General features: G+C 38.5%; 1 protein-coding gene across 4 annotated transcripts in view; it reads left to right on the forward strand.

Annotated features, from left to right (window-relative positions):
• The window catches only part of SLC25A13 (solute carrier family 25 member 13), a 124,596-nt gene extending 102,895 nt beyond the window's left edge, over positions 1–21,701 (forward strand). For all 4 annotated transcript variants that reach the window (XM_067562152.1, XM_067562155.1, XM_067562157.1 and 1 more), the window contains 5 exons: positions 4,026–4,166; positions 14,251–14,389; positions 18,737–18,895; positions 18,997–19,087; positions 20,470–21,701. In XM_067562152.1, coding sequence (XP_067418253.1) covers positions 4,026–4,166; positions 14,251–14,389; positions 18,737–18,895; positions 18,997–19,087; positions 20,470–20,659 — 720 coding nt within the window. In that variant the 3' untranslated portion in view covers positions 20,660–21,701. The remainder of the gene's footprint in view (positions 1–4,025; positions 4,167–14,250; positions 14,390–18,736; positions 18,896–18,996; positions 19,088–20,469) is intronic.
• Positions 21,702–22,869: the final 1,168 nt, after the last annotated feature.

Below are 22,869 nucleotides of genomic sequence, written 5' to 3' on the forward strand. Positions count from 1 at the left end.
AGGAATTTTTATCCTAAGAATGTTAGGATCTGTGAAAAGCAATGGGTTAACTTTTTTAAACTAAAGCATTTGTAGTTTTAAACTCTTGTTTAGATGAGGAGGAAAGAAATTCAGAAATCCAGAGGTGTGTAAGTTTTCAATTCTAAATAAAGAAAAAATGGGCATGATCAGGGTATAGTTAATAGGTGACACATATATTAAACTGTTAATAAAATTTACCCAGAAGGGATCGTGTTGTATAGTGCACAAAGAGGGGAGACACAATTAAGCTTGAGTGTGTTGGATTTAATTGCCTTTTAATTGCCTTTTATTCTTTGATAGTTGCAGACCAAGCACTGGACTGAGTTCTGTTCGTGGTTCTGCCACAGTCTTGGTTTGTGACTTTGGGTGTCTAACCTAATCTCTGTTTCAAATTCCCTGTGAATCAAATGAGAATAATGATACTTACCTGATAGGAGTGTTGTAAGGAAATGAGCTTTAATGTTTGTGAGGCTCTCATGCTGTAGAAAAGCCCTTCAATATAAAACAAGTAGAGAATGGTTTAATTAGAAAGTATTCTGGCCTTCTACACATTAGCCTTTTTCCCCTAAAATTTCCCACCATTGGTATTAGGATAGAGTAGATAGGACACTGGCAGGCACCAACATGCAAGACTAGTGGAACACCACACCCTGTCTATGGTAGTGCTCCCACTGGGACTGTATCAGTGCTAGCTGGTTTTGACACTGCCTTAGAATTTTAGCTGGTGAAGATGGGGTGTGGTGGAAAAAACTTCCACAAATGCATCATGAACCTTTTAGTCAGGTCCTGTCTGTTTCATAACTGAACTGCTGAAGGTTTGTGCTTTTGCAGCAGGGTACAGCTGCTGTGTCTTTGGTCTAATCTTTATGCTAGGTAAGCTCAGAAACTAAGAAAAGTTGTAAGATAGTTTTGCGCTTCTAGTTGACTATTCGAGAGGTTTTATTGGACTTGCCACTTGAAGCGGTTTCTATGGAATAGTCTGCCTTTTTCTTAAAACCTTCCATATAGACAAACAAGTCATCACCATTTGGCTTTTGGGTCCTCAGTAATACTTTGATCTTCTAATATTACCTTCCATCTGCTGACTTCAAAGAGTCTACACTGCAGTTAAACACCTGCGACTGGCCTGTGTCAACTCTCTCGGACTCGTGAGCCTCAGACTAGGGGGCTGTAAAATTGCAGTGTAGACTCGTGAGATCCCAGAGCTCAGGCTTCATCCCAAACCCAAATGTCTACACTACAATTTTACAGCCCCATAGCCTGATCCCTGCGATCTTCAGTCAGCTAACAGAGGCCAGCTGCAGGTGTTTAATTGCAGTGTAGACATACCCAAAGTGCTATACAAATGTTAATAAATTGAACTTCCCAGTGTGAGAAAGTTAAGTAGTAGAATCCCTGTTTTGCAGATTGGAAACTTACACAGAGGGTAAGTGCCCAGAATCACTAACACTTAATTCTGTAAATACCATAAGTGGTCAAGCTGGGCATGGAACTCTGAGATTTTAACCACAAGACATAGTTTTGTCCCATGTATGTATGTATATATGTATTCAGAAAGCCACATCTGTCTTATACATATCTTTCATTATCCTTCTGAATTTAATCTATATCCTTGCTCTGGCATTCAGATTTACACTTTTCTACATTTTTTTTTAAGGATTTGTGAATTACTCAATACATTTTAGTGAGTTTTCCTCATCCCTTTTACGTTTTATAAACTGAACTTTCATTTTGTCATCTTCTTTTGGTTTTTGATATTTGGTTTCCTGATAGTGAAAATTAAAGGTGTGTGTCCATTCAGTCAGGACACAGTGAACAGCTAGGAAATTAGGTGTGGGGGAAAAATAGTTTATTTTGCTGTGATGTAGATCTGTTCATATATGTGGAATGAAGTTTAACTGACTATTCTTTAAACAAAGGGTTGAGGACAGTCTGAATTTTAGTTATAGGATACTGTGCTACAACATGTTTTATCTCTCTTTAAAAATGATTGTTCTAGAAGAACAATGTCTTAAAGTATGGAAAAAATACATAAGATTGTGCCAAGGACTAAAGATTTATGTAAAGCAGGAACACTATCTTGTAGTTAACTCTGGAAACCAAGTGGAGAGGAGGAAAGGGGTTAGGCTTAAAATAATGTTTTTCAGAGATGTGTGATGATGCATATTCATAAATGAATATAACGTATTACATGTAAGCTTTTTCTCCTCAAAATGAAAAATGTCTAATTGCGTGCAGGGGTACTTATTATGTTTTGTGCTTAATGAAGAGAAGCTTATAAAATAGCAGTTTATAATTCACCCTAAAGGCTTTCCAAGAATTTTGGATGCCTAATCTTTTGAGAGGTGTGTGGATGGGGAGGAAACTGTGATAGCAGCAGACTGGTTGTTTTATCACTAATATTTTGTTTGAAGAGTATTTCTTATTAAATACAGCACTGAGGTCAGTGTGCATGCTGAAGAATTTCTGGTGTCAACAAGAGTAGCAGTTTTATGCATACCAGTATTCTGGTTTGGTAAAAGCAGCTAAATTATGCCAATTTGAAAGTCAAAACCAGTTGAGCTGCACAAGAGCGTGCTTTTTATGGTCAAAATAGGAAACATTTGGGATATTTTGGAGGTTATGTAAAGACTTTAATTTGTAACCACACAGTATAAGTGCAGTCTAAGCGGTAGGCAAAAATTTATGTATGCCATTTGCTGTTTCTCTGGTGCATTAGTTAAATAGCATTACAGCACACTTTTTGTTGAAGATTATTCTTCCATTATTAATTTTTTTAAAATACAACCGCTCCTTCCTCCACTCCCCCCCAACAGGCACCCATAGTGCTTCAGATATGCTACATTTTCATTTATAGCTATTTTGATTTTGCTATTTCATTCTAAAATATTATTTTCTTGCTACAGTTTTTGCTTATCGTGCAAATGTGATAGCATACCTGGTACTGAAGCACAGGACATAATACTTTTGCTGTATAACTAAGCAAATTGATACCTGTAGGGATAACTGTCTGCAGAACTTTGACTGGATTGGGGTTTGAAAGAATATTGCTTCTGTTTAAGTTAATGTAAAACTTTTTTTGTAATTTTGATGCAGGAATGAATCTTTCACAAGATCTGTCTTTTATATAGTCAAAGTGAAAAGGTTGCATACTGCAGTAGTTATCATAAGTAAGATTAACTTTAACAGAACTAGTTAAGACCCTAAAATATTTATCCATTTTAAACACAGTTACAAGTGATTTAGCTGGATAACTTAAAATAAGTGTCCATATCCATTTGTGAGATTTTTTTTAAAAAAAAGTATAAACCCAGTTTACAAATAACTGAGTGGGTTTTTTTGCTTATTAGAATTGTTGCAGTGCTGCAAAATAACTAATGTTTTTGCAACTAAATTATGATCCTTGGTACAGATAATGATGTGCAGATTTCTGTAGACTAGGTAAAATGACATTTGAGGATATTCACATTTGAAGTTCAGTAACTTTTAGAAAACATAGGAAATTCACTGCTCTCAAGTCATATGTTCTGTAGCATTCTCTGAACCAATGCCAAACTTGTGAGAGAGATCTTGCCAGACCCTGCTCTTCAGTAGCATGTTTAAGTACTGGCAGGCAGATCTCAGTTTCTTTACTTAGTTATTAATTCTTCCTTTCATTTTATTACTTGCTTTACAATATTCTTGGCTTGTCGGTATTGTGTAAATTGATGTTGCTGAATGTTTCCTTGTAGCAGGAACTGAGCTAGTGTCTGTTTGATGTACTGTAATGTCACTAACAAATCTCTCTCCTTCTCCACTCCTTCATCCTCCACATTGAGTGAGGGTAGATGTTTTACCATGTGGGCTGTAATGCATTAACTAATTACTACTAAAATTCATAATTGCTGGCTTTAACTGACTGTGCCAGGAATGAAACTTCTTTCTCTTGAACGTTGCAGGATCTTGGCCGCTCATAGTTTAATATGTTCACATGCTCATCTTTCCCTTTCTCCTTTTATTTTCAGGCTGGAGGTTCTCAAGTGATCTTCACAAATCCACTAGAAATTGTCAAGATCCGATTGCAGGTGGCTGGTGAAATTACCACTGGTCCACGAGTTAGTGCCCTCAGTGTATTAAGAGACCTAGGCTTTTTTGGCCTCTACAAGGTAACTTTTTATTAAATGTAAATTGAAATCGAATCCTAAATGCTTTTGTAAACAAGAGACACTAATTTTAGTAGATTAAGTCCATCACACTTAAGAAGGTTGATGTACAAATATGAACAATACAGGACTCATCTTCGTCTGATTCTTTACTGTTGCATGATGTAGCTATATCCTAATTCTTTACTTAACTAAAAGCATATACAAAATACTGTAGGATCTATTTTTGAAAAAGCCACAATGTTTGCTTGTAGGGATAGCCTTTGATTTCTCCCCCACTCCACCTGCGCATGCACACACATGGGTGGGGTGGAGATATGGGAATAAAAAGTATGGCATGTTGTGGCCCTCTAGTGTTCCCTGCATATACCTAAACAGAGAGGCTGTGGAAAGCTATATGCATTCCAACCATACACACTGTTATGTCTTTATGTAATGTTGTGCATGTAAAATTTTTGAAAAATTCTCTATATAGAATTATTCAAAACTATCTGGCCAGATCATCTGCTAGCTTAAATGGGTACAGCTCCTTTGACTAGAGTGCACTGGTTTACTTCAACCAGCTAATGTCCCACCCAATCTATAATAAAAATTTACTTTTTTCCAGAGTGAGGCACCTTGATTTTAAATCCACTTTTGAGGTATTAAAACTTAGACTCATTTTCTTTGGAGTTGTGGTTTTGACTTGCTGCTATGTTTCACTTACCAGCTTAGCCAGAGGTCATAATGCATCTTATTGATAAGCATTTACGTGCTATATAATAACCAGTATAGAAATACAAACAACAGGAACCAAAGAATCTGGCATAAGGACAAACCCCATAGGTCTGTGTCAAGTCTCCCCTGCCAGATTAATGGACCAGTTAGCAGAAAGGATATGAATGGGCACTGAGAGAGTCCCGCACTGTAGCCATTAGCCATATGAGCCATTACCCATACCCGAGTGAGTAGTCTAGTTCTCCTCAGTTTATGCAAATAAAGGCTGCCAGATTGGAACTTGTAGAGAAGCTGTATAGAAGGATATGACATCTCATTGTCCATAACGTTGCAAGTCATGTCTTAACAAGTTTAACCGCAGGACAGAAAGTAATGGCTGTACTCTAGTGGTTCTTGAACTGTTTTTTTCCATTCTGCAGTCCTCTGTGTACAGGAGCAGAGCTCTTGTTGGCCACATTCCTATCCGACTTCCTCAATCCAGCGCGTAGTGGTGTGAAGCGATATTTGTCTGTATTGTTTGTAGTGGTACAGTTTTCATCTGAAACAAAAGACAGCATGAACACCATCTGAGAACTGAAAAAAAAGTCACCATGTTTACGTGTCGTCTCAATTTTTAGTTATACAGTTCTTAAATTGTTCTGTTAACATCACAATGGAGAAATTGGCATATGTGAGTGGATGATGTATGTATGTTTTGGCCTGGAGAGAGGGCTTAATGGGTTTTTCCCTCTATATTGACTTGCTAATTTTTTGGCTCTTTTACTGTAGCTGATCCTATTGTATAAACTCCCAATAAATGATATTATGGTGTTGCTCAGGGCTGACATTTACAACTGAAAATGTGGCTGTGATAAGCATTCTACATCCCTGAGGCCATACAGGCTTAAAGGACAGATAGTGAACTCTACATATTCTAGTTGAAATGAAATAAAATTACGATTAGAAAGAATGCCAAATTAGTTATTTATAAAGTCTATTCTAATCACCTTTTCTGAACAACTGCTGCTAGTTGTTGAATGCAATTGGTTGTATTGTTTTTATTTCAAATAGCATTATCATCACAGGTCATTATCACTTCATTTTCATTTCTTAGTGTAGATGCTTTGGAGATGTTTGTTTGCTAGGGACAGATCTTTTTTGTTAAGTGCGTATAATGATGATTTCCAAATGTAGCTTTGCTTCTGAACATGTACCAGTTTTAATCACAGGTTATGCAATTACTGTGCTAAATATTCACTTAAGGGAGAAAGGCTCTATCCACACTGAAAGCCACAGAAGCCTATTTTTGTGTCTCATCTTGTCCTTTTATACATTTTGTTGAATTTGGTGCCTATGAAAACTTGTCTGTCCTGGCCAGCACAATAATACTTCTCTACGGAACATATACGGTATATACGATCCAACGAATCTGCTCCAGACTCCTATGCCAGTCTGCCTCACCCCCAACCTGGAGAGATGTAGGGGTAAAAGTAGTCATCTTCTGAATTTTCTTTTTCTTTGACGGCACAGATGAAACTGGAGTGAGATCAGCAGCTCATTTCACATAAACCACCAGTCAGTCATCAGAAACTACTGCTCAAAAGTATCCTACCAATCTTAAGTGAATTTTAACCAGTGACTTGATTTGAAAGACACTTACGCTTTTTTTAAGCTATCCAGTTCTATTAGCAAATTATTTTATTCAGTTAAGTAAATTTAGCAGTTGAACATCTAGATAATATCAACTGCTCTAAATACTTAAAGTATCTGAGTGAATATGGACCCCACAGTGCTAACTAATAAAATGTTAGTACCTTGATAAAATATTTATTTATCTCGATAATAATTACCCTAATGGGCGTAAGGCAGATGCGTCATATTTTGAAACTGTTCCAGTTTTATGCTTGGTGTCACTGCAAAGATACGCCTATGATTAAAAATTCTATCCCAAACTCTGCATTTCCTTCCTTTAGTAGATATAAATCAGACTCCATCCCACCCCCAGCATTGTAGAAACATGAAACATTTTTCTTGGAAGATGGTTTGCCCGTGTTTTTAAATAGTACAGTACTTTAACAGTCTGACAGAGGTTTGTCTGGAGTTCATATAAATATTCAGTCTGTTTAGCTACTAATTCTGGTGGATGGATGCTGTTTAGGACTGATGAATTTATCATGTAGATACACATATTAGAAGCCATCTTTCTGACAGAGTGAGCAGACTTTGCCCCTCAGGGGTTTCTTAGGTGCCAGACATCTCTTTTAGAGGCTTTAGTTAAGCCTTTCAGGGAGCATCCACTCTGGTTCTAGCCGTGATGGAATGTAGAAACTATCTTTTGCTATTTGCCCTATCGTGTCTCTGACTTCTTTGTTTGTGGAGGTACCTCTTTAGGTTTCTGTTCTCCCCACCCCTTAAGCAACGGATAAACCTCCATCCATTCTCAATAAAGCTGATGAAGAATTGAGCCTGGCTCACCTATGCTGGATAAATATTGCCGTTTTACATCTAGCAACCCTAATTTCAGTACATCAGATAGTCACGCTGCTAGTAATGTTGCTCATGACTAAATGCTACTCTCTACTTCTGTAGGCATGGATCTGAGCAGGGCTTGAGAGGGGGAGTGTCAACATCATGACACTGCCCTTCTTTCCATTTGACCCTACAAGAGCCCTTCCTCAGGTGCTCCTGAATGTGGAGGAGAGCCCATTCTCAACAGCATAGTTTCCCACCCATCAGAGAGTAACCCATTCACTATTAATTTACTCCTGCTTTCTGAACTCTCCCGTCCCTAGGGCCTGTGGTAGTGCATCTGGGAAATGTGATGAAAAAATGCTAGTTTAGACCAGGCTAAAGTGGGTTAGTATGAGATGTTGTAGCAGTAAAAGTGCCATTGTCCTTTTGTGGACTTTTCCTGCAGAGAGAGATAGGATTCTTCATGAGTTTCCATTTGCGAAGTTTCCTTCCAATTGTTTTTTTTGGAGGTCAGGAATGGGTTCCCTCCAACTCCCATTGCATTATATGGCAAAGGGATTGGCCCATGGAACCCATGGAAAACAAAAAGCCACTAGAGGCTCATGCAACTAAGTTGAAACTGTCTGATATTCGCAAAATGATAATTTTTTCAGAAAGGGGAATGGAGACCTTAAGTAATCTTTTCAACTATGATGGATGAGAACAGGCATAGTACTTACCAGTCAGTTAGTCCATCTGTGTAAGTACAGTAATAAACCAAATGTATTACTTGTCAGTACAAGGCTAGTTTTTATATTGGGAGTTTGCAAAGTTCTTCCTAAAGAATGGTCAACCAGTTTGCTGCATGCTAGCCTTTCAATTCTTCTCATGCGGTTTTGATACTGTATGGATTTCTAGATGGTCAGGAAGAATCTGAAAGATTTGCATAGATTCTACTTTCTTTCTTTAAAAAGCTGGTCTGTTTACAACAGGCCCCATGCTTTGCTCTGTTTTTACACATTCTTTAGGCAGGAAGAAGTTGTCATCTTAGAGTTTTGCCTAAGTAGCAACTGAACAAGGACTTCATGATTTGACTCAGTATGAGTTTTTTGTCTGACTGTCACTTAAGCAGACAGTGAATTCTTGACAAATGCATAATACTCAACTGAGCATTGGACTGGGAACTAGAGAGCAATCACCTTACCACCACATAATCAATTTCTTCTTATACCTTGGAAAGTTAATATCTCCACCGTGTTTCTTAAGTGTAGAGAAGATTTGCTAAGTAGCTCAAGTACTAAACTCGGCAAGTTAAATTACCCTGTGTATCATGAAAAAACAAACTGAAACTTCAGCTAGGAATCAAAGAATCATACATGCTGATCCTGTCTTCACAATAAAGATTCATACATAATTTGAAAAGAACCCCCCATTCCTTGGCCACATTCCATGTATTTTTGTGCTCATTTCTATCCCTGAAATAATTTTTTCAATGTTGTAAGTTAAAACGTGCACTATAAGTTGTGGATGATATGAGCATTCCTTTTCTACATTAACAGAGTAGTCTTATGTAAAGATGACCAAGTATTATTTCTAATGTCTGAAAATAATAAAAAAAGAGATGTTATGTAGACCCCAGGCTGCATCCAGTTGAGAAACATCTTGTATTGCAAAGTTTTGATCCTATCTTGCCAGCTATTCTGCTGTTCTAATGTTTACCTGCACAGCTAATGAGAATCTCCTGGGAAGAACTAAATATGGATGAGATGAAAGAGGAATGTGAAGCCTTTGTTGTCCCACTGTATAATTATAAACCAGAAGCAATTTTTGAGGAAAAATGCTGATTTCTGATTGGATGTTCAGTGTTCCTGGATAGATAATTGACATCCTTTATCCATTCTTTTACAAATATATCCTTGTGATAAAAAGTGTAAAAGAGCCAGGTTTTTTTCCTAGCAGTAAGAAGCCTTGGTGTACAATCTGTTATTGGTCAGAAAATTCTATCGTATAACAAAGGCTGGGTTGACCATCCTTGCTTATTTAAAACTGGTAGGCAAATATTTTTCTTTTATCTAAACTTTTATACTACTTGTGTCACATTTTAGAGTAATTATTGTATGACATCGTACTGTTCATACCAACTGCTCCTTTGGGGAGGTGAATATTGCATCCCTTATATTGAGCCAGTTTGTTTCCTTAGTGGTCTTTCAAATCCTTCTGCAGCTACCAGAGGTGGGTGTTCTGTGGATGCCAGTTATTGTGAGAAAGTAACTTGCCAACACCAAAGTGCACAAAGTATTCTGAGGCAGACAGAATACATACTTATTCCAACCCATTATACGCTATTTGTATTGCCAGAAGAAAGGGGAAAAAGTAGGTTTTGCTGGGTTAGTGTCTTTAACAATCTTTATTTAATTTCTGGTTTATTCTAATTGTAGTACAGTAGAACTTGTACATCTCACAATGAAGAGTTCTGGAGTCATTTTACAAGATTCAGCAAGGCTTACAGTCTGTTTTTCAATGTAATATTTCTCTGTGGTATGCATAAGATACAATGAAAGTCTATGGAGTATTTATTCTGCCCATTTCTATCTGCATATTTTAAAAATACTGTATAATGCTCACTTATTTATCACAATCACAAATCATTTAATAAAGTATTCCTTTGAGTGCAATGTTGTACAGTATATCAGGATGTATTACTACTACATGTTCTTATCTAAATATTACCCTAAGTAATAGTGTATCTTGTTACTTAAAGATATAACAAATAACACTACATTAAAAGATTCTTTGATGAAAGAATAAATGTTCTGGTCCCATTTTAAATAGCAAATATTAGAAGATATTTAAGTCCAATTCTTTCTTATCAGAAAGCAGATACTGCCAGCAAGGTTTGCACGTTACGTGCTAGAATTTCGTACAAAAAACTTACAAAACTCTGCACTGCTTAATTTTTGCTATGTTATAGATCAGCTCTTGAGGAGTTGAGACAGGAAGCCTGATCTCAGCTGACATGTTGTATGCCAAGCTTCCACTAGATAGTTTTTGAAAACCGCAGAGGTATCACAAATCCACTAATGGTATGTTCACAACAGCATAATAAACATAATAAGTAGGAATATTTAGTAAAAGTTAAAGGGTGTTTACATAGAGTAGTCAGTGTCTGCCATACTAGTTCTGATGTATGAATACATGCAGTTTGGACAGTTGTATTAAAAATAACAAAATGAAAACAAACAAAAAAAGGGGGGGGGGGGGGCGGGAATCCAACCCACTCAGTAATGCTGATAATTTTTATTTGGGATTTAGCAAAGCATTTGAGATTGGTATTTTTTTACCTCTAACTTAAATAGGTAAATGCATATAGTTTTGAGTTTTGTTGGTTTAAATATAGCAACTTTTAACCAATATGATTTTAAAATGAGGGAAATTACAGCGCTCTGAAAATTGCTATGTCTAATTATTTAACATGGATGGTAGCTGACTGACTCCTAACCAAAGGAGTGCTTCTGGGGGCTGTTGCAATTTTGGGTCTGAAGGGTTAAGTTGCTCGTAAAAACCAAGAAGAATGCTAAGGGATCAAGAAGTGACATGCTGGCTATTGTTTGTAGCTATAGGATCAAAATAACAATTATACATGCCAAATAAATTCTAAACCTGTAAGGTAGAAAAAGAGGGGGGTGGCTGTAAGTACAGGTGCCAGAAGCATTAAATAACTCTCTCAGACAAGGTGCACCACTGTTGTCTTGAATACTTCTAGGTCCCCCCAGTCTGGCATTTTTCCCCCTGCACTAGACAATGTGCATTCACTGCAGGAGACTAGGTTAAGCCTGCGTCTCCCAGACCTGCTGGCTCCTTCTGCCCAACCCGACACAGAGGTGCCTTTGTGAGTATAATTACCCTCCCCTTGTAGTAGAAATAGTTTGTTTAGAGCCTTATTTGCAGGTCGGGCTGGAATAAGCAGGAATTAGCATGCTAAAGAACCTGCCCCAGCTCTGACTTGGATTTGTTTATCAGAATCATTGGACAACTAGGGATGCTTTTTCTCTATTGGTTTATTCAGCGAGATACTATCCAAGATTAAGAGCTTTAAGGTCATTAAAGAGATTGAAGATGGGAGCCAACTGGCAGTTGCATTAGGGAGGCACATGTCGCGGTGTGCGTAGCATCTCCCAACAATTTCATGCCTGGCAGGGTCTGCATCCTGGTTGCCAGAATAAACTCAGGCAGATGATCCTAACAGCTTGCTGAGGACTGATTAAAACTCTGTTTGGTTTTCAACACGTTGTCCGCATCAAAAAGGGTGAGAAGTAAAATAAATGTTTCTTTAGCGTTTCAAGATACTGTGGCCAATCTCCCTAAGCCTTCCTAATTGGCCTAGGCTGGTTGCGGATGATTAACTTGAAGTTAAATGAGGCCTGCTTTTAAACATGCTTTCCCAGACTTTAAACAGAATGATGAGAGGAAACTTTAGACTGTTGTGATGTTGGAACTGAGCCAAAGTGGCTTATTATTAAAATGGATCCAAGTTTTGATCCAACTTTGTTTTGTTTACACTTAAGCCAACTTAGTTGATAGACTTTCTCTCTGTGTTACCAGAATGCATAATATTAGGGGTATTAAAAATATGCTGTTTCCATCTTCAGAAAGAGAGTGCTGTAATGAGGGGGGAAATATTAGCCATTCAGTGTGAGTTAAGAGTTGCTTGTAGTTGTAGCTTATTAATTTCCACAAGTTATTTTAACTAGTGGTGATATGTCAGCGTATGAAGGAAACACAGATGCAGGCTGTCTAATGAAATCACTGCAAAGAAAATAAGAGCAAGAAATTCTTCAGGCAAAGGCAATATGGAATTTTGCTTTGAGAAAAGAATGTTTAAAAATAAAGCTTTAGGGAAATAATTTTCATACTGCAAAATATCACCAGCTAGAGAACAACAGTTTCTGAATGTTGCTTGTGAGGTAAATGTAACCCGAGCACACACTTGGTTGTTGTAGAATGTTGTCTCTTCACATAGAACTTTGTTTAAAAGAGAATGTGGAAGTTATGCATGAAGATTAAAGATCTCCATAAACCAGGCATTCGTGTGTAGATGTGAATTTTGTACATTAAATATCTTTGTACAACATAAACAAAATACATGGGTTTACCAACCACTCTTGAGAATCCAGCCCTACCAAGTGCTCACTGTGTAGGATGTCTGCTGGCACTAGTCAGCATCTCACTAACACTTGATGTTGCAACTTGCACTACTCCTTGCAATGTTCTGGGACCACAACACCCACAGCCTGTTGCCAGGCAACCTCTCTCTTTTCCAGGAACTGATGTTGCCAGAACACTTCCTGTACATCAGCCTATACTTTCCCTAACTCAAATTTGTTCTATTTTCAACTACTCCGACACCACGGCACTTCTGTATTTATCTGCTAAAGAGCATATGCTCCTAACAAATAATGAATATTCTACAATATTCCAACACAGAAAAGCTCATGAGATGAGTGCAAATCTGAGACTTCTTATTCCATTAGGCATAGATTGACTTCTGTGAGATACGTGGTCTTGATTTGCCTGTCAGTCTTCCTAATCTATATCTGAAGTAACTCTACTTACGTTACCTCTTGTAGAACTAGTGTGAAAAGTGATGATGGCTTTGGTATAAGACCCTAAATAACTCCAACAGGCTAGAGGAGCAGCTTGGCACCTGTTGGAAGGATTGTGGCTGAACCAAAAAAAAGTCCACTCTGAATCTGGAAGGGTAGGGAGCCCAGGGCAGGAGACATAGGAATCCTAGCCAAAGATGTGAAATATCTTTTATCACTGAACCTCTACTTTTCTCTTCCTGTCCCTCCCCTCTTTCCAAATACATTAGCTGTTTATGTCAACACATTCCTTCTAATCACAACCTTGGTGTTTTCTAACTTTTTGCTGGATCCCTGTTCTGAAATAAAGAGCCACATGCAATCTCTTACTGCAGTAGGAACTTGGGCATTGGCCTGTGCCCAATTTCCTTTGACCTTCTGCAGAGGCTATACACCTCTTCCCATACTGTCTGACTTTTATTTTTGTGCTTCTGAAGAACTCTGGTTGTCTGCTACTGCCTCAAAACTTGGCTTCCTTGTTTCTCTTCTTTTAAACAATGATTTTTTTCAGACAACATGGCAAACAATATTTCAGATCTGTAACCCTATCAGGTTTTCACATCAATTAGGCGTATGGATAGTAAGGCAATTTACCAGCCAATGCTGAAAAATCCTCTATTTGAAAACAAAGCGCGTCCAAGATCTTATTTTTTTTAAAAAAAACCAAAACCCTACAGTTAATATAGTCCTTGTATTGTCCTGCTAATGTAAAAGAATGTTTCGTGTAAGAATTGTGACTATGGGCACATTATCACACTCTTGTAAATGAGAGTTCATCTTATTAATCTCTCCCCCATAATATTTTGTTTTTATTCAGCAGTTACGTAGTCTATTGTCTGTAAATAGTTTGGCTTACACTTATTTCTACGGAGTAATTATTGTAAAGGGGGGAATTCTGTGGTGAAGACCCAGCCTGTGATTTAGGGTTTGTATCAAAGTCAACCTGTATCTCATGCAAAGCTGGATGGCAAAAATTTCAACTACTTTTTGTTCTCTAAAGAAGTTATCAGAGTTTACCGAAATAGGATAGCATTTTTTTCTATTATGACAAATAACTGCAGTATTAAAGAGAGAGGGAGAAAAACTGGAAAGTAATAGTATATTGAACCACAAATACACAAACTTCTGTATGGGGTGAAACATAAGTTATTTCACACAATTTGGGGGGAAAAATAGCTTTTTCTGCAAGCTTTTTGCAGCAGAGAGGACAAACCTGAATTTTGCTCAGCTTTCTAATCTCCACTCCTCTTGATTTTATTCTGATCTTTCTCTGACCACTCAACTTTTGTTTCACACAGGGTGCTAAGGCATGTTTTCTACGCGACATCCCCTTCTCTGCCATTTACTTCCCATGTTATGCTCACTTGAAGACTACATTTGCAAATGAAGATGGACAGGTTAGCCCTGGAAGTTTGCTCATGGCTGGATCAATAGCTGGTAAGTACCTGAATTCCTTTGGGTATGGCATACTGTTGCACCTAGATCCTACTGTGATAGATGCCTTATAAATGTGTTTATTAATTCAAATAATATTGCTGATGCATTGAAAACCTTCCTTGGAGGACAAGATGCATGTTGCAATCCTTTGCCCAAACAGTGGAAATTCTGAGTGGATGTTGCAAAAGGTATTTTGTGTGAAGGCACAAAATAATTGTTCTGTACCAATGTGTTAGCATTTACGTGTTGGACTGCAGAATATGTAACTGATCCAAATGAGATGGCATTAACATTAAGGAGCTCCTTGTATTTATGACCTACCGATAGACAGTATTCAGATTACCATTTGTAGTAGTAAAAAGAGAGCAAGATTTTAGTCCTGAAATATTTAATGTAGTGTGCCATCTTGTCTAGTCAAGTTATTGTGCTGTTGTCTGTTTCGGTTGGTTGATTGGGCAAGTTGTTACTGTAAAAGTGGTTCATGAAGATATTCATTTCACTCTCGACATCTTTGTGATCAAAACAAACTTGAATATCATTTTGGTATGGAATCCAAATGCATACTAATGATACAAACATCTAAGTGGGCCACTAGCAGACTATGACAGCATGGTAAAAGTCAGTCATTGACCACAGTGTATCCCACACAGCATCTTGGCTTTGTGTTTTTATATATTTTTTTCTATTTAATCTTTTTAATAAAAAAATGAAAACATTTCTGGTGATTTTGATCCGAAGTTTCTTTGAATCAGCATATACTTAAGGCAGCATAAGTGCAATAATAAATAAAATTCTATCTAAAAGCTGAACGCCAGTTATTATGATAGATAATAGAAATGTAATGGTCCTGGAAAAAGCCTGCTTCTGTTTAGCATAGTATGAAAAGATGGATAATAGATGCCTGTTTCTGCCCTGCTGCGTCGTGGTTGAAGGGGGTTTTGTATGGAATCACAAATCCACATTTTTCTCACCTGCCTCACTGGAAATCTGGTCAAAAAAAGCAGGTGTTGAGGTGGGTTTTTTTTCTTGTGCATCCCAAATTGTCAATCCTCAGGGCTCATTTAATTCTGCTTCTGAATGGCAGGGACTGAGACTGAATGTTGGCACTCATCTTAGGAATCTGCTGCACTGCTGACAGTGTTCTATATGCAGCTGTGTCTTTACTGATGAGTTTCGTCTCTAAGGATGTCAGTACTGAAGGGATAGGATATGTAATGTAAGGATGCATTTTCCAGCCCAAATTTACATCTGTAGCTGCTGCTGAGTACATCCCCTTACATGGAGCTGCTGTCAGGATTTTAAAAGGTCACTGCAGTCTTAATTTAGCATCTGCCTAGCTGAGATGTGTCGATCAGGCTAAGATTCCTCCTCCTTCCACAAAGCAGCCCCCAAATCAAAAGCAAAGGTCGAGGATGCGGAGGGTCTGCTGAGGGAAGTGTGTATACACATATGAGGAGCAGGAACTCTCCCTCTCCCCTTCCCTGCTCCTTCTGCCCATGTTAATGGCTCATAGACGACTAGAGCTAGATGTCTCCTCAGTAAGCAGCACACTCTCCAGCGGTTGTAAGTGAAGAGCTTAGTAGAACAGGAGAAAGATGGAGAGCAATAAATCCAGTACAAGCAGTTGAACTGCCCAGAGTGTGATTACTTGTATATTTTAAACTCCTCTTCCTGGAGACAGCTCTGCAACTTTTTGTTGTCCAGGGCAATGGAGTATCTCCTGGAAATGCAGCCTGCTTATGTAGCTAGCATCCTTGTTTGTGTCCAGCCTTCGTGCAGCCTGGAACCTCTGGACATCTTCAGCTGGGTTATGGCCCAGGCTTAAATGTAAAGACCACATAGTCTTGTTGAAACTTATACCTTCAGTTCTTTCTACTAGCTCGTTGTGCAGTGCCTGGCAGTGCATAGGAATGGAGCTGGCACCAGTCAAAACATCTCTAATCGAATGGCTGGTGCTTAAAGAAAAAAGAAATTGTTGAAAGAAGATGGATTTAAACTCACGTTAATTCTGACCCATTTTAATGGAACAAAACAATTTTTGAACTTTGGAGCCTATCTACAGACCTGAAATATAAACTGGTATTTTTAAGCCAACTCATTTCTTAGATGTTAGTGTTTGTCTCTTTCTAGCCATTGTCAGGTGATTGCAGACTGAGATAACTGGCTCTTTGAAGTTCAGCCACAGAAGCAGTCTGTATAGTTGCTGATATGGGTTAGGAAATCAACTATAATGGGAATTGTATCCAGTATTTTCAGTATTTCAGTAAATTCCGTTCCAGGTTAACTTACGTGAGCAGATTCCTGCACAGCACTAGAGGCATGATGCTCATCTTGTGGAACAGTGCAGGGTCCAACAAAGGTGCCACATTTTTACAGAAGTAAAATATTTCTTTAATTAGAGGAAAGCTAATAACCTTAGAGACCAAAACAAGGGATTGGTGAACTGGAGGATTGGCTCTTTCATTAAGCCATGGGCAAGTCATGGAAAAACTTCTCCAGAATATTAGGTCATATCCTTGGCTGGTGTAAATCAGTCTAAAACTTTTGACTTCAATAGAGCTAGGTTGGTTTACTTTAGCTGAGAATCTGTTCCACTGTATTTAAACCCAATTTCACATCACTAGCATGTTTTCTGACGTGAGAGCCTCAAAATGTGCTGAACTCATCTTAATTATGGAAAATACCCATCTTGCACATACACCTCCAGGTATTTGCACAGCAAACTAGGGGCATTCAACTGTGCAATTGCATCTTTTGCATGCACTGTGGCCCGCGTTATCTATATTTCTTCTTGCTTGTTGTTAGGGACTCGTATAAAAAATCCAAACCTTTTTTTCTTAGTTTGATCTTCTCCTGTTGCTCTTTCTTCACCTGATGTCCCAGTCTGTTTGTTACAGCATTTGATGTGGAGATGATTGATTATAGTGTCAGACAAAGGATCACAAGTTAATTTGCTCTTCCTGCTTATTTCTCCTATGAACCGCCTCATCCTCTTTCCCTTTACCCCTCTTCAATTATTGTCATCTCCTGCTGTGTAATTTGTCTAATTTCAGTTGTAAGCTTGTTTTTAAATGCAAAATGTGCCCAGTAATAAGTAACAGGTGAAGAGAGAGATGAGAAATGGCAGTTAACAGAGTAAGCAGCATTGTTTCTAAGTTTCTTTTGGTTATCCTTGAAAACATTGGTTGATCATTAAAGGACAAAAGTCCATCTTTAAGTTGAAGACATGAATATATCCTGTGTAAGTGGAGGGGTAAATTCAGCATTTCTTGAATTTAGTTCATGTGAAACTTTAACTATGTTTTAGCCTATGTTTTAGTCTTTGCCTGCCAAATTCGCAAATGTGAAAGGTCGTGTGTGTGTGCGCCCGTGTGTTTTCTTCTTTTCTATGTTTAGGGAGAGGAGGAGTAGTTCCTATTTTAGTGATATGCACGCACTTACATCTTTCAAAGCAGTCTGTTAGGAGGGTGAGATGGTGCTTTGAGCCAGACCATGCTGGTTTGGACAAAAATTGTTACAGAATTATTAAGCCTAAAAAAAAAAGCAAAGGAGATTTATGCATCTGCGTCTGACCAAGTCGGTTTGGAACATATGCAGAATGGAAAAGTAATAAAACCATAAGAGACAGTGACTTCTGAGCAGTCTCGCTGCCTTTTTTTTTTTTTTTTTTTCCAATCTCAACATGGGCAGCCCTGATTTGGCGAGAATGACATTAGAAATATCGCCTGTTGGTTATTCAGTTTTTGTTGCTTTCAGTTGATTATCTGCCAGGGTAAATTTAAATTTTCCTCCAGATAGTCAACTGAGGATGTCAGACATTGCTCTGCAGCTGAGAAATGTGTTTCCTAATGAGAAAAATGAACCCTTTAAACCTTAGCTTGTGCATGATCAGCAAGATGCACAACATTATCTAGCTCCCAGTACCATTCTGCATGAGGTTTAAGGTGTGTGTGTGAACATGCTTTCCAGCACGTTGTGTGATGGGACTGCCAGAAGCCACAAAGAGGCGTGAAAAGGAAAGGAAAAGATAGACGTCATCTCCAAAAACTCTCAGTTTATTAATTATGCAAGTTTATGGTTTGTACTGAAAAATTCTGTATGTGCCTCCCAATTTCAAATAAAAATATAATGGGGCTGTTCGTCTAACCAGAGACTTACATGAGCGAAGTACTTTCTGCAGTGGCTAGCCGTAGTTCATTGTTCTTCTTCCTCATTTAAAGCAAGTGTTCGTGGCTTGAGCTTTCTGATGTAAGAATGAAAGGCACAGTCACTCTTTCCATACAGGAAGCATTTAGTATTTGTAACAAGTTACTGATACCTGTCTCTCTTTCCCTGATTTATTCTCAGGTATGCCCGCAGCCTCTCTAGTGACCCCTGCTGATGTTATCAAGACTAGATTACAGGTGGCTGCCCGTGCGGGGCAAACCACTTACAGTGGCGTCATAGACTGTTTTGGAAAGATACTGCGAGAGGAAGGACCAAAAGCGTTGTGGAAAGGAGCTGCGGGTGTGTAAAACAACTTAGATGCCATTTATTTGATGACAGGGAAACTGTTGCGTTTTTAAATTGATTTGTGTTGATCATACTTGTTTTGTTTTTCTTTCAAGCTCGTGTGTTTCGATCCTCTCCTCAGTTTGGTGTAACTTTGGTGACTTATGAGCTGCTGCAGAGATGGCTTTACATTGACTTTGGGGGAGTGTAAGTACACTATGTGAAAGTGTCATTTGGGCCCTGCAGAAATGGACCCCTGTGCCCCTACAGAGTCAGTTGCAGGATTGGGACTTTAGTTATTAATGCTTTGCAGTTACAGAGAGAATGTCAAGATCCTGAGATAAAAGGCTTCACCGCACCATATTAGTTAAGCTTCAGTGAAAATTGAGTACGTGGTTCTAGACCCATTTCACAGCAAGCTGGTACCCATTTTAGTACCAGAACAGACCCGTTTCATATTTTGGATATATCAGCATAATATGAGACCCTGAGAGGCTAAATGGTAGAACTGGGAATAGAACTTGGGATTCCTGACTCTTAGCTGCTCTAATTATTAGGCAACAAAGCACCATAACTCAGTCCTTGTTGCTGTGTGGGAGAGGTTCTTCATGTGGTGGGGCAGGGAGAATGATTGTTAAAAGGGCTGTTGGTTTCCCTGAAGCGGCTGAAATATGCAGTGATGGTTCAGTTGTTTGTGGAGCCTCAGATCTGCCTCCCTCACTGCTTTGCTTGTTGCCACACAGGGATCTGGTATTTCCATCACAGTGTATTCACTCTGTTGCGTCTACTGCAACAAGTGCAACTGCATTTAGGCAGCGTAAGCAGGATAAGGCTTTAGATACACATGAATGGGTTATGACGATATCAGGGAGATTGCAAGGAGGAAGCAAGAGTGTTTTTTGCTGGCATCGGTTCCCCTAGAAGTGTGTAGCTGAATTTGCCATTCATGTGTTTTACAGAGGAGGTTCTGAGACTTGTAACAAAAACAAAATGGTTAGTAAAACCATGCACAAAATATCCCCCTTCCCCAAGCACTCCTACATGTGTGCTGTTATAGCACAGGTAGGCATAATCTACCTAGCACAGGTAAGAATGTACCCAGGGATCCCATAGGCTTATGCTAGGGTGATTAGCCACATTGAAGCACCTGCCACCATGTTTTCCCTGCTTTTGTTACCCACATCAGCTAGATGAAAGCTAGCGTGGGTGTGCCTGCCCACACAACAATAATGCCTTCGTTTGCAGTGTAGATGTGCCCATCCAGAAATGTTAGATGTTTAAACCTTGCTGGCTTCCGGGTGAGTGAAGCAGAGTGCAGGAGCTGGGGATGGAATATGAGCCCAATTTACTGCAGGCTCGCTGAGTAACACGCTGTATGATTTCATCTAGGTTTGACAACCTTCTGTGATGATTAGCATGAAAGCTGTTGGGATCTTTCTAAAATGTTACAGTGCAGTTCTCATTACGTTGTAGTGGGGATGTTTTTGCCAGGTGGCTGTTGGACATTTGACCTTAAGATAGTTGATTTACAGTTTTTAGAGAGATTTTGGTGTTAGTGTTTTTACAGAAGTTTAACTCTTATTTTGCAGAAAACCAGCTGGATCAGAGCCAGTTCCTAAATCCAGGATCATCCTACCGGCTCCTAACCCTGATCATGTTGGGGGTTATAAATTGGCGGTTGCCACGTTTGCAGGGATTGAAAATAAATTTGGACTATACCTACCTCGACTTAAGCCATCACCACCTACCTCACAGACTGCTACAGCCATTGGACCCTAAGTTGTCATGTTACTGCTGTAGAGTTTTGTTAGTGGTGAAAGACCCACTTTTCTGATCAGTCAAATATTTCATTCCTTTAGCTTTTCATCATATATCAGTTAAGTATCATTTGAGTTTTAAGGCAGTTTTCTTAAGTGTAATCATTGGTCTTTGTGCTTCCTTAACCAGATCACTGTGAAATTCTTACCGGTTATTCTTTGGGTTCAGGACCATGAATGTATTGTCCACATCTAACATATGCTTTGTGTTTGGAAGACACTAATATTAGATTGTTTGTTGGAGAGGGTTAGGGGTGGGAGTTATGAATGTGATCATCTGACAGGTAACATTCAAATGAGGATTATTATGCCAAAGTGGCTGCATATTGGATATTACACATTGTCATTTAAATATAGTCAGTGGAGATCATGGTGCTTAAGCAGAATGATTTTGACTGTACATGTAAATTGGTTATAAGGTTAGTGCGTGTTTGTAGATTTAAAAAAAATAAACACACACACACGAGTACCTGAGTCTGCCAGTATGGCTTCTGCTTTTTAAATATGTACATGCACAAGTTCTGTTTCTGAAGCTTTTATGTGGAACATGTTTTTGTAATGGAAACCACATTTATAAATGTTTGGTCATATTCTGTTACAGGTATCAAAATGCTAGGAAGGAAGTGTTATTGTCCATAGTCTTTGCACTTTATGGAAGTACTTTTGGCATTTTATTACACGTACAATGAAATTACAAGACTAGGTGCCTATCTTGGACATGCTGATATTTGGATTCTTGTTTGTATAATGCACTTAGTAAATGCTGCTTGTTTAAATAAATGCAATAGAAAAATCCATGCACTGTATCAATGGTACCTGCCTTAACAACTGGCTTGTAATTGGAAATTATTTGTTTTTAGATTTACTTCATTGAGTTGCAAAAGGAGATTAAAATGTTCTAGAACACATTTTCTTTTTTGGGAGGGGTTTATCTTGAACAATGTTTAGATGACTGTGTATTTATGAAGATAGAAATAAACCTTACAAACAGTGAGACAAATGTCTGTAATGAAAGTTGCATGGCAGATTTAATGTGTGTCATTCTATTTTATACTCTGTTTCAAGGCTAACTTAATTCATTATGTACAGGCATTTACAGGTTTGGTTAGGAATGCAGTTACCTGTGTCCACCTGAGGCATAACAACCTTGGAGTGTGAGGGAGGAGAGCCTGTTTGATGTAGCTGTGGCTCAGAAAGGAACTTTAGTCAAAAGCCTGGATTGGAGCAAACTTTCATTACTGTGAAATTCTCTCTCTCTTGGTTAAGTAAGTAACTTTTAAACAGTCTGGCTATAGAGCCAGCTTAGTTTGAACTGGCCCCCTGATAATGCTCCTAAAAGGTGCCACAAGATTTAGGTCCTTACAGGGTAGTAATCCTTGCTAAATATTTTCATTTGTATTAAATGTTGACGATGGAAATATTAAAGTGCTCTGTCTTCGTAAAAGGCTTATTAGGTATATGACATCATATAGGTTACACTGTAAATGCCGAGTGGAAATGGATGGATCTGTTGCATTATAATGGATGGATCTGTGTGCTCAACACATCAGAACTTCAAGCTATTCAAACTTCAAGGTTTTAGTGCTATTTTTATACATTTTTCCAAACCTTTGCCATCACTAGAATGTGCACTTACTTTCCTGTGTGTCTTACCAAGCTGATGATGAGAGCACATGTGGAGACTCAGGCAGCTACAGCAAGACTTCCTTTGTGTACATAACATGTAGCATTTCCCTTGGAGGAAGACCCCTCCCCCACAAAGCGATTAAAATCATTTAACAACTGCTTACTTATGACAAGCATTGGAAACCTAACTGGGAGGGATTTGAACAACTGGAGCCAAATTGGAACTCCCTTTGTCCCAGTGCTGACAAGTACACATGCTCAATTAAAGGAAGGTTCTGTCATTTTTAAAAAATGATTATAATAAAACCCGTACAGGTCTTGATTTTTAACTTATCAGGGAAAAGCATTGCCTGGGGTTTACAAAACAAAAGCCAAACCAAGTCCACTGGCTGTTAATGCCCTCTACCTCATCACTTCTGGCTGCTTTCTCACCCCATGGGCCAACAGATCTTAACTATATGCCTCAACCTCAGTATTATATGATACTAAATCTGCCATCTAAGGCTCTGAACCCCTATAAATGGGCTCTGGTAGTATCGGGGTAAT

This window comes from Emydura macquarii, unplaced genomic scaffold, assembly GCF_026122565.2.
Source record: "Emydura macquarii macquarii isolate MOO-44397 ecotype Brisbane River unplaced genomic scaffold, CSIRO-AGI_Emac_v2 contig_2422, whole genome shotgun sequence".
Classification (NCBI taxonomy): domain Eukaryota; kingdom Metazoa; phylum Chordata; order Testudines; family Chelidae; genus Emydura; species Emydura macquarii.